The following is a 12,326-nucleotide window of genomic DNA, read 5'->3' as shown; positions in this document are numbered from 1 at the left end:
GTATAATCATCACATCATCAAGTCTAGTATCCACGTGTCAATTTTGTGGTTCATACTGGAAACAATCATAATTTCACTACCTCATTCATTAGATAAATCATATCCACTTGAGCTATATATGAACCAAAATAATTATGACAAGTTACGCACTAGATAATCCATCACTAAGTGAGTCATACATGTAGGCCATACATCAACCATTTCTATCATCAATATCAAATCTATCAATTGATTCATATAAGTAGTTTTATGTGTCAAACCAAATGCATCAATATTACATAATGTTCATAAATAAATAACATGGAACTGCAAAACAACTTGTATATGTTGTTCTATTATACTAACAGCTAGGACTATTATACTAACAGCTTGTATATGTTGTTCTGGAATTTGCTAGTGTGGGAAAAACTCGTGCTTTCTTTCACAAACTAATAACTAGCACACGATTGTGTACTTTTGGCATCTAATAACAAGGTGTGAGCATGGGAACTTAGGTACAACAATTCATATTTAAACATACAAAAGATGAATAGGAAAATTACCATTGGTTCTTGTTGTGGCCAGAAACAACCCCCCTTCTTATTTAGTATAATTCCTAATACTAAATAAGTGGGGACCCTTAGCAAAAAATTAAAAAAAAAAATAAAAATCAAAGTAGTGTTTAAATTTCTTTTTTCGAATAAAATTACCATCAGAAGCTTAGAAAGCCCCCTTGAAAATTCATAAAAATCTAAGTTTTATGATAAGGTAAGACACAAATCTTTCCTTAGGAATATCGCATCGCAAAAAAGAACACCTTACAAGCCAAACTCCAAAATTGCGAGAATGCGATGTGCGATAATGAAATATCGCATCGCATACAGCACAACTTACAACGAAACTCGTTGATTTGCCGATATGTGATGGCGCCGATCGCAAGATCGCATTTCGCAGAAAACAGGTTAACAAAGATTGGCATACATAATATTCCTGCGATATTGCGATATTGTGATACTGTGATATTGCGATCTCGCGATATCAACGACAATGCGATAATGCGATGTAACGAGAAGTCAACTTTGCGATGTTATCATTTCGCAAGATTGCGATCTGCGATATTGCGAAAGCGAATCACAAAATCGCTCCATCGCAGATATTTCGGGCACGTTATTCAAGAAAAGTATTTTCCTTAAGCTGACACCTGGTTATGCGCTTTAATGCTAATAAATAAGGTAGTTGTCAGTTATTAATGGAATATGGGTTCGTGCTTATCGAAAAAATCATCTCACGTAAGGTGGTATACTTGATGTGTCTGCGGCATTTAAAACTTTCCTATCACCCTTCCTTGTCATTCATTTTCGCTTCACTTGTGAATTGCAGGAACGGAGAACAGAAGCCAATACAAAGCAATACGCAGGGTAAAATGGGAAAGAAAAGCAAAGCCCCGAGCTCAGAAGAAAAGGAAATGGCGCCCCTGTATACAGACACGGCCTGTAACAGAGACGCGGGAATTGCTACATGGGAAGGCATGTATAATCTGCTTGAAGAGGAGAATCCCAGAGTAATGGAAGTAGTTGCTACCGCAGGCTCAAATGGTTCTTCTGAAGCATCCCTTACAGAGCTAGCCTGCTCATTCTTGCACCGGATAGCAGCAAGGCCCAAAATTCTCCCATACACAGACATGGTGAAGTGGATACTGGACAACGCAGAAATCAGAAACAGAGAGTTTAAAACTCATGGTCAGGGACTTATCGGCTCATTTGCTACACAGGATTTAAGGCTCATGTATCATTTACCGAAGCCACAGGAAACTTATAACAAGCAGTGTATGGAAAAATTTGCAAAAGAAAATCAGGACCTGGCAGAAACCACCAAAGACTGGTCTAGGAGGGACGAATCGCTGAAGAAAGATAAACACGGTATGTACAGTACTGGTTCTCTCACCTCCCCATATTGCTTTGCTGCTGCCATGCTATGTAGATTGTTTGGGATGCCAAATATCAACAAATTTTCATCTGAATGGCCACTGTTATTGGATGCTGCCGCAAATGCCACAATTGTAGATTGGGCCAAAATCTTATTTGAAAATCTAGTCACGGCCATTGTAAGTTACCGATCTAAAAGAACTATCTCTCAGAGAATCTATCCTCCTTTTTACCTATCAGCGTATGTAATGGATGCGATATGTTATGTTTCTAAGTTTCCTGTAATGGGTTGGAAGTGGACAACTCAAGACCCCTTACCTATTCATGTCTATCATAAAGAATTATGGGACTCTAAGTTCACTCCATACTTTTACCAGATTTGTCATGGAATTATGCTGCCCTTGTACAGAATGTTGTATGATAAAGACGCTCCGAGATGCTCTCCTGAAGCAGAGGTAGACATCCTCCCTATCGCAAGATGGTTCGGGGAGGAATTGTTTACTTATGTCAGGGTATTTGGAAGTTCTGCTTCTCCTCATGTCCTACCTTTATATATCCCTAATAAACTATTAGCTCGAGAGATTGCCTATCAAACCTGTGGGGAAGGCAGTCTAACTAAAGATTTGAAGGACAAAAAGAAGGCTATATGGCCACAGTTTCCTGTAGCCTGTGGGGCCTTTTCGCTATTTGATGTAGGCCACGCATTCACAAAAGTAAATAATATGACGTGTTTACAGTTATTCAAATTTTCAAAAAGACCATTTGACCCTAATGAGGTTGCCCAGAATTTCACCACTGCAGTCAAGATAAAGGTGTTCTCTGGAGAAAAGGATTTATTTGATGATATATTCCAACAGAAAAGCACACTTGAAGAAATTCTGCATGCAGCCCAATTGCAATTCTCTCCAAAAGAATTTCAAAAGTTTAAAATATATAGGGAAAGAAGGTTGGCCAGTGTTCCTTTGGAGAAATTACGCCTAAAACCCACAAGGGAACCAACTCCAAGCATTAGTCTGAGTGGAAGTTAAGGAACTAACGAATCTAAATCCAAATCTGGAAAAGAAACATCTGAACCTTATAAAGGATCTGTAAGTGAACAGGATAAGAGCGAAGGGTCAGTAAAAGATACTGCCCAGTCAATGGAACTTCTACAGCAACAGGTTATTGCCTCTCCGCAAAGAGATCCTCCCCCTCTCGTCATTCAGCAGCCATCAATCACAACCGAATTAGATAAAGAATGGGAAACCTTCAATGACCTGATCAATCTTGAAGGGCAAACCATAAAAACACCTGTGAGCGATGCACAGGTAACAAAAGAAGTAGTCACAAGAACAGTTAGCAATATCTCAGATATGGAGCATATCCCTATTGCCCCATCCTCTGAGCTTATGCTCAAAATAGAAGAAATTCCTCCCCTTGATGTATTTTATAGCCCACAGCACAAAGCAGTAGTAAGAAGACAAAGGAAGAAAAGGAAATTGGAAAACGTGCTCCCTCAAGACGCAGAACAATTAGATGTCCTGTGGCAAGATCCCACTAGCAATCCTACTGAAAATCTCACCAAACTATCTCAAATCGCAGGAGCATATGCCTCTGCAACTATTGATAAAGCATCTGAGGTACAGCAATTGCTAAAAGAAAGGGAAGACCAGATACAAGTATTGCAACAACAGTTGCAACAAGCTAACGCCAACAATGAAGCACAGAAACAGCTTGAGAGGTTACAACAGGACTTCCAGCAAATGCAGATAGGATATCAGAAAAGTTTGGATGAAAAAGGAAAGCAGTTACAGGATCTACAGGAGATGCACAAGGACAATCCTAAACTCACAGAATTTATCACAGAGTCCATTTCCTTGAATGAACAATTACTACATCAGCAAGAAACATTGGGCCAACGGATATCACAGTGGAGCTATTATTGTGAAATAAGTGATAAAACCACTAATCAAGTGGTAGATTTACGAAGTGACTATGATCTAATTGATAAACGGGTGACTGAATATTTGGCTTGGCAAGAAACAGACGAAGGAAAAAGAGCAGGTGCACCAAGGATAAATGAAAATCATAAAGAAATGCTCTTTAACAAATGGGACGAGCAAATCAGAGAGGCAGAGCAAGCAGCAGAAGGAGCAGCCACGGCAGCAAGCAGTATTATTGATTGTGTAAATGAAAATTTGCACAGGGCAAATTTGATCACAGAGACCACTCCAGGATATTTACCTAACACACAACAACTACAGGCAGATTGGAAACAGAAGGCCCAAGAAAAGGCACAAGCAATCCAAGGGTTAACCAAGTTGAACTGGGATTATTACTGGGCTTACTTGGTAAAGCCACATAGCCAGTGGATGACTATTAAGTGCATCATCAATTCGGCCGAAAATATGGCGCCAGCTCTCGTCGATTCTATTTTCTCAGCTCAGCTAAAATCAGAAGTCGGCCAGCCGACTCTTCTCAAACAGATGCTGCATGCGTGCGATTTCAAGGACCAAATACAGAAGTAGTTTAATTTTAGATTCAATTTTAGTTTAATTTTGTTTTATTTTCCTGAAAAGAGGACGGTCATTTAAACCGCATCCTATATTTTTGTAATAATTTATTTTTAGATTTAGTTAGTAGTATTTAAACCCTTCTCATGCATTTAGAGAAGGGTCCTGAAATTTATCAAAAACTTATCCCCAGAACATGCACTTCTGTACCCTCTATGGAGGTTTTGATGAATGAATGGAACATGATTTATTGATGTTTGCATTTGATATCTGCTACTGATGTTGCACTTTTGTACTCTTAGTAGATATTTGATCAAGAAGAGATAAATCGTTATCACTTGAAGCTCATGAGTAGGACTAGTTATAAATGGTATTTCTATCTCTTAACTATTTCTGCCTTGTGTTAGAGTGATTTTCAGTTCAGTTATTTATATATTAATGTATGAATGCCTGAGTTATCATTTGGCACTTTTGTACGGTGATAGCTATTTATTTATGCTTAGTGTATGAATAGCTCATTATGCGATATATTTTTCACAACTGTTTCGTCTAACTTTTTATACGAAGTGGTTCATCTTTATTGAACTCTTTTCTCATAACATCTGAATGATCTTTATTACCAGTTGTTGTTTGAAATCATTTTAGATCGCATAGAAGAAAGATCTCACCCCGGGTTAGTATAGATTTACATATTTCTGTTTATTAGAATATAATTTCCTTATTATTAGATTAGAATTAGAGTAGAAGTATTCCATTTAGAAACTGTTAGAAACAGAAATATCCATCTTTCTCACACACACACACATATTGGGAAACTGGTCCCATATCCCCAGTCGGACCCGCTATACCAAACGGAAAAGGAGCTGCCAACCAAGGTCTGGACCGAGCGGTATCCCCCTTGTTGTAGACCCGATTTTCGGGACTTCAACAGTTCTATGCACTATCAAAGCAGATTTAGAGGGCTGCAAATTGATAAACATAGGCCTATTTATTTTGGTGGTTAGTTTTGGTCTTGGCTTTCCACATCAAGAAGACCAAGCCTTGGAGCCAATACGTAGATCTTTTCATTGTCACAGTTATGATTAGTAGTGAAGAAGGTAATGCACTCAGAATTGCATCTAGATTCTAGAATACAGAATAAGATTTATTTATAAAAATATCTCTAGTGGTGAAATGAGTAGGCTATAAGTCTCTTGTTTACTCTCTTATCTTACAGTTCTCCCACTTTGCTAGCAGAGTAAGAATTCATACATGCATCCAGCCCTAAGCCTTAAAAATATAGGCTTCTGAATTGATGAGTGAAATTTCTAGAGTGACCCGAACATAAAATAACCAACTTGGGATCCGAAATGCCATCTCCTTTTTTTCAAGTCAGAACTTTGACCATTATTTAGTTCATCATTTCTAAAGCATCATCATATAGTACTCCACTATAATAATAAAATAAAAAAAGCCACCCATTTTTTGAAGAACCAAGATCATCTATATAAGTGTAAAGTGTAAATCATGCAATTACAGCTTTTCTAACTGTATTGAACAATATTAAGACTCTAAATGAGCATTTTGAAAATTGTCTCAAAAGGTCTTTAGACATTTTATTAAATCTAACCTATCTATTAGCATCATTCACTTTAATCTACTTTATTCTACCAATGTTCTCCTTAATGAAGCCATTGTGCAGGAGAAGAATAGTTAAATTTTAAAATTTAAAACACAATTTGATAGCCTTTGTCCTGACTAGTGCATTTGAACTCCTAGCATACCTTCTTAACGATTACTGGAGGCACATTCTTTGAATTTGTCAACAAAGAAACTGATTAATTTATAATATGTATAACAAAGCAGTTTAGTGTTCAACCTGTCTACTTTTACATTTGGCAATAGGTATATCTGAATAAATTGTAGTGCTTCTTTGGAGGATTATCATTTAAAGGCTCAAGAAGCTACGGGTTGTATACAAGAAAAAGTTGCCTCTCAAAACTATGAAATTACAAAATGCAATCAAACCATTGAGAAACTCCAAGCACATTATTTTCTAATAAACTTTCCCATTAATTTAAGATTTTCACTTGGATGACTATATGTTTGAGCTGGGTTCAACTTTACCTTTGTTAACAATCAAAACTTTGTATTTTCTATAAAATGTTGGGTTGTTTTTGCACAAAATGAAAATATAATTGAAAGGTCAGGTTGAATCTCAAAATGAAACTTTACTTCTCGAATGATAGGTTTCCAACAAGACGCTCTTGAAAATAAACTGTTTAGAGAAGAAAGTGCAGCACTTCAGGCTAAGAAACAGTCTTTGCAAAAAAAAAGGGTGAAGATATTTTTCTTTGTGTCAATTTCTAGGATTGGTTTTAGAAGCATGAAACCCAAACTAACTAACATGAATTTAGTGGAATAGGTAGAAGACTTGGAAACTAAATGTGCAATCTAATTATCTCTATATCTCCAATTGCCAGATATCCACATAAGGACCTATAGCCTAACTAAATATCACTAATTATTAATAGAATGCAATGGGATTATTTTAATACTTATTCATAACAAGATCACTTCTTGAAGGGATATTTTCATATCAATAAGTTATCTCTGCAGGTGGTTATATGAGCAATTAACAGATATATAACTAGTGAATTGCAAGTTTCCTTAGACCTAGAAAATCATAACTAGCTACTAGATCCTTAAGTGATAATATATGACTGCCAATGCTGGAAAGTCTTCTTCCCTAAACATCAGAACCAAGTTGTTTAATGGCTACAAACTCCTAAACCCTTCCTAATATACCAACTCTGCCAGCTTGCCCATTGACTTCCTTTTTAATTTTAAAAATGCATTTCATGACTAAATTTATTCTCATCTAAAGATGTTTGAGAGATCTTTTGTTTTTAAAATCATTTTTTTTTCTAAGAGGGAATGCCCATGTCTTCTCTAGAGTTCCATTAGTGCCTTCTAATGTTTCACTGCTAATAATCGTGGTTCTTTATTAGTGGAATCTTCAACTTTACTAGATAAAACATTTACTGATGATAGTCATCTGAGCCCGAAACATAGGTTTCTAGATAGACCTAAGACAGTGACAATCATTAATAGGGTTAAACCCTTCAAATATTCCATGGCTCCAACATTCTCCAAATTTATCTACATATCCTATCTTTTCTAGAGGATTTGTAGGTTTTCATCAAAATACATCCTCTGTGTTACCAGTGCTTCAGGATATTAGACGTGATCAAGAATATTCAAAATTGTTATCCCTTGAACCATGTGACATTAAAGATACGGATGAAACTAGATCCTCTCCATTGACCTAATCATGATGAAGAACATCCAATGATTTGATTGAAATTGTACAATATTTCTCTTCCACATATGAAGAAAAATTTGTTTGCATCAACTTCCAATGTCACTCCTTCAAAGCAATCATGCATGGCTACACATTCAACTCAAGTAAAAGGCATTATTTCTGACTTCTTGTCAACATAGTTATGAGACCTTGGGTATTCCATCAAAGAACCCTAAGAAGAGATACTAAAGAGGTGATCGCTATAATTCCACCAACAAGTTTCACTTGTTTTGTAAGTGGAATTGTCGTGCCCATAAAAAGAGTGGTCATCATCTATTGCTACCCTTGCTTTCCAATCAAGTACCAAATCAAGGATTTCTTTATCAATGTAATTTGTAATCTTTGTAACGTCTTAATCAACAAGGTCAAGTTCAACAACAATTTTGCAAGCAAAACTCATGGTTGTATCCTCTTCCACATCAAAAAAGAAATAGATATATATATGCAGATGCATCTTGCAAGATGTATTGAATATTGTAACATTAACATGGGTGAAAAAAATAGACTAGGGGCTAGTTGATAGAAGTAGAAAAGATAAATAGTCTTAAAATGCAATGTGCTAGTCGGGTTAGGATTTAGGATCTGCTGGCAGGTTCATGGTTTACTAGTGCAATATAAAATTCATTACCTTCTGTGTCCATAATTCATATTTTAAGAACATTGTGTTATGTTCTCCCTTCTTGCCTTTGATAGTGAAATTTATGTTGTGAGACATATTATCCCATCTAAAGCATGAGAGCACATGTACAACATTTTGGTGTTTCTAATTTTCATAGGGGGCAGAAATCCCATTCTTGTTATACACTTGCACAAAACATTAGATTTGGCGTGCTTTATGATGAACATTTTGAAAAGCTTCAATGTTAGGCTCTCTTAATAATGGGCCGAGTTCCCCCACATCACCTCTGTAGAAATCTAATACAGAAAAGGAATATTCTAAGCCATGCTCATCAGCTTGGAGAAATGGGTCCATTAAGAGCTCCATTACAAGAAGCCTTCTAGAAATAGTGGCCAAGCATTTCTGAATAAATTTTCTCACTTCAGGATCCTTCACTTTGTATAGAGCTACTAGTTTTTACTCCTTAGTATCGATTCAAGAACTCCAATTTAATCCCAAAATTCTTGTATAAACAATAGCTAAACCAGGTAGTTTCTAAGCTAAAACTATAAATGATGAAAACTTCTCAATTTCTCATTTGATAGAAAACTGGGAAAAATTATTAATCAAAATATTATCATCTTATACATTATGCTCTAAAATGTTGGACATAGAAAAAGGTGACAATGAAGAAGCTCAATTCAGGGCTACAATGGAGTAACTGAAGAAATGGATTAAACATGTTACATGATGGCATTGTAAGTCCTACGTTAAGGAAAATTACCTCACATTTAATTCAGCTATGAAAATGTCTCCAAAATCATCTTGAATTCGATCCAACCAGAAAGCTGAAGTTCTTGCTTGGCTGCAGATACCAGGAGGACCTGTCCTTAGCAAAGATACTGACACTTGCTCTCAACTAGCAGTTGAATAGTCACATGAGAAGAAACCGTGAAATTACAGTATTGTAATAGTGCATGAATGGAAACAGCTTATTTGGCGAGAGCCACAGCAAGAACAGAGACCCGCGAACAGTCTGCTCCGCTCACTTCAAGTTATGCACATAAAAGAGTGTAGCAGTGGCTGACTTTAGGCCGAAAGTAATCACAAAAAATAGAAAGCCAAGGGCTCATTTCCTCTTGAACATATTACAATTATCCGTCAATGGGTCCTGATAACTTGATAATTAGCATTCGTGTTGTTGAGCTTGAAGCACTTCAGTTCCTCAGTCACCAATCCAAGAAGTAGAATATGACACCATCTCTGGTATTTGAACCCCCATTTATACACCTCCAAATCCAAACCATTTCAATGGAGAATATCATGTGCCCCATGTTTCACAGACACTGGCATTCATAAGTGCCTATATTCGAGCCTTGTGGGTTGCAGAACATGTCCAAAGAGAGATGCCAAAAAAAAAACTTTGTGTAAAAGCATTGGAAATTCTCCATGGAGGAGGTGATGAAGGAGCTCAAATTCAGATGCACTAAGACTAAAAGCTACATAACAGTGAAAGCCCTAATGACAATGTCAAACCCCAAATTCGCTAAATCAATGTCCCTCTCAATGCTTTTTGAATCCAGAACAAAACCTATACTTTTTAATTCCTAGCATGGTTGAAAACACCCACGACAGCCACTCGAAACAAGTCTCTCATGAAGCTCCTTAATCTAAATTTTAAGTGGAAAAATCCCTTTCTAGAAGGCCTCAGCATATCTCAGCATTCATCCATCTCCCAATTAGAGCTAATTAGCCAACATCCTGCACAACCCATTTAACCTTAAAATGCACATTGTCCAATTGATGGAGTAGAGCAGAGTAGAGGAGGACCTTGTCAACTTCCTCTTATCAATCACTTCGTCTTAAAAAAAAATTGGTCTGCAAAGTGAGCATTGAAGCAAAACCCCACAGACAAAAATAACAACGGCGTTGCTTCCATATATATGGCAGGCAACGGGAAACTAGAATTCTCCTCGTTTACCCAAATCATAGAACTACAATTTCCTGGCCCGTCTCTCTATTGCCCTCGTCTATTTAGCGTCTATTTAGCTGTTCATCTTTCTCCATTATGGCTTCAAAATTCAATGCATTCGCAATGAATGCTTTGGGACCTGATTAAATTGTTCTGGTCAATGCATTCCTTGGTAGTGCCACTCAGCTCCTTAATATGAACTTAACGTGTAAACTTCTCGTTCTACTAATGTGTAAACATCCCTTTCTCTAACAAGGCACACTTTACAGTTGTTGTGAATACTGCAATATGATTTAATGTTAAACATAAAAGGAGGTAATGAACTATCTATATGAATGATCACTGATATCCCTCATGTCAGAAAGTTGCAAAAAGGGACTATAAAGAGGAACAAATGTGGCCCCCTGAGCTTGATAACAGGCCAAGGAAAAAAGATAGAACTGTGCTCCCACTCTAAATCTCGGCAGTTCTTCAACAAAGGATAAGCATATTGCATATTTAGCCACAAGATTCCTTTCTATTTTACAATTGGCTTTTCATGTTGTAATGTCCAGACTCATTACCTGTCTTTTGTTATTTGAAGACGTGACTGTATTTATTTCTTTATTTTTTAACATGTCATGCACCAGCATCTTAGACTATTATTCAATTCAGCCTAATATAGATACTCATAATGAGATCATACCTGCCAGTAAGTAGAAGCCATAAGGGTGTTGTTCATAGCCAAACATTTCTCTAAGTTCCTCACCATAAAATTTGTAGACAAGCATGCCCAGGAGTGCAACAACCACTTGAACGACAATGAAAATGGTTGTGTGATCTCTTATAACAAGAAGTTGAAACTTCAACCTTGACCACCATCGATCAGGTGGTACATTTGCACACAAATAGAACATTGCCCTACATTCAGTACAGTGGGCAAAAGCAAATCCCTCCTTGGCCGCCCTCCAGTAGTCAAGACATGATCTGTGCACAAACTTTTGGGTGCCTCTGCAACAGCATGGTGCAATCAAATATTCACCTCCAGTATCAAGGCAAATCTGGCATTGTGGTTGGTCTACATTTATTGATTCATTGTCTTCGTCACTACTTCCAGTAATTTTAAGACCCATATGTACAAGGGCTATATCACCCAATAATAATTCGTCCTCACTTGTGGAGTTGTCCCTATTATCACTATAAGCAACAGTTTCCCGAGATAAAATGGGCTCAGTATCCCTCACATCTTCATTTTCATTTTCATTTCCTCTAGTCATCATAAGAGGACATCCCAGAGGAGTATGATTATCTGAAGATATGCTTAACTTTGGAATGGTGATCTTTTAGAATCCATCAAAGATCAAATACATGAAGCACAGGGTAAATAGTTCAGGAAATAAAGGACCTGAATCTCGTAGGCGTTGACCTTTTATGTGCAAATGCAGTTCTGGTTTGATAGAATTAAAATGATAAAGGGAAAGGAATGGACAAAACTGGTGTCGAAACCGGCTCAGACAACCACAACCAGAGTAGTAATTCAATCTTCCATCCTATTACCAACAAAGCCACAAAATTGAAACCTATTTCTAAAACAAAGATCACAACTGATGATAAATACTATGATATGAAATTTCAATTACAAATAAACCAGCAAATACTAAAAAAACCATTTCACCAATTATGGAAACGAGTTAGGCCACGATTTTTGTTTTGATTTTGAGTTAGTAAAGTTTAGGGCTCAGAACGTGTTAGGCGGCCATGTTCTTCCCATGTTACTAACAGTTTACAAGTTCATGATTTTGTGTTCACAGCTATCTCATGACCCATGGCACTTTCTAGAGGTGGGGGGCAGAGCAAATTATAAAGCTCACTAACACACTAGTACCACACAATTTGAGGGGAATAAAAACAAACTGATAAGAATGATAAAGACAAAGCAGAGTTATCTGGAAAGTATACGCTTACAAGATGACTACTAGCACCGGGATATAAGGATTCAAGCACAAACTCCAGCATATTCAAAATCGGTTCATGTACT

General features: G+C 36.9%; 1 protein-coding gene and 1 pseudogene across 1 annotated transcript; both read right to left on the bottom strand.

Moving 5' to 3' along the window:
- Positions 1-7,025: 7,025 nt before the first annotated feature.
- LOC149190843 (uncharacterized) lies at positions 7,026-9,619 on the bottom strand (annotated as a pseudogene).
- Positions 9,620-10,977: 1,358 nt separating this feature from the next.
- On the bottom strand, positions 10,978-11,836 carry LOC149190842 (uncharacterized). The gene has a single exon (XM_089410602.1). The coding sequence runs from the start codon at positions 11,566-11,568 to the stop codon at positions 10,978-10,980; it is 591 nt and encodes a 196-aa protein (XP_089266728.1). The 5' UTR covers positions 11,569-11,836.
- Positions 11,837-12,326: the final 490 nt, after the last annotated feature.

Source organism: Pinus tabuliformis, chromosome 3_1, assembly GCF_031772625.1.
Source record: "Pinus tabuliformis cultivar Carrire ecotype Pingquan chromosome 3_1, CPIR1, whole genome shotgun sequence".
Taxonomy (NCBI): Eukaryota; Viridiplantae; Streptophyta; class Pinopsida; order Pinales; family Pinaceae; genus Pinus; species Pinus tabuliformis.
Note: the sequence above shows the minus strand (reverse complement) of the source record. Positions and strands in the feature narration are given on the sequence as shown.

Excerpts from the sequence above, each read along its gene's own strand:
- LOC149190842 (XM_089410602.1), bottom strand. The coding sequence starts at position 11,568 with ATGATGACTAGAGGAAATGAAAATGAAAATGAAGATGTGAGGGATACT.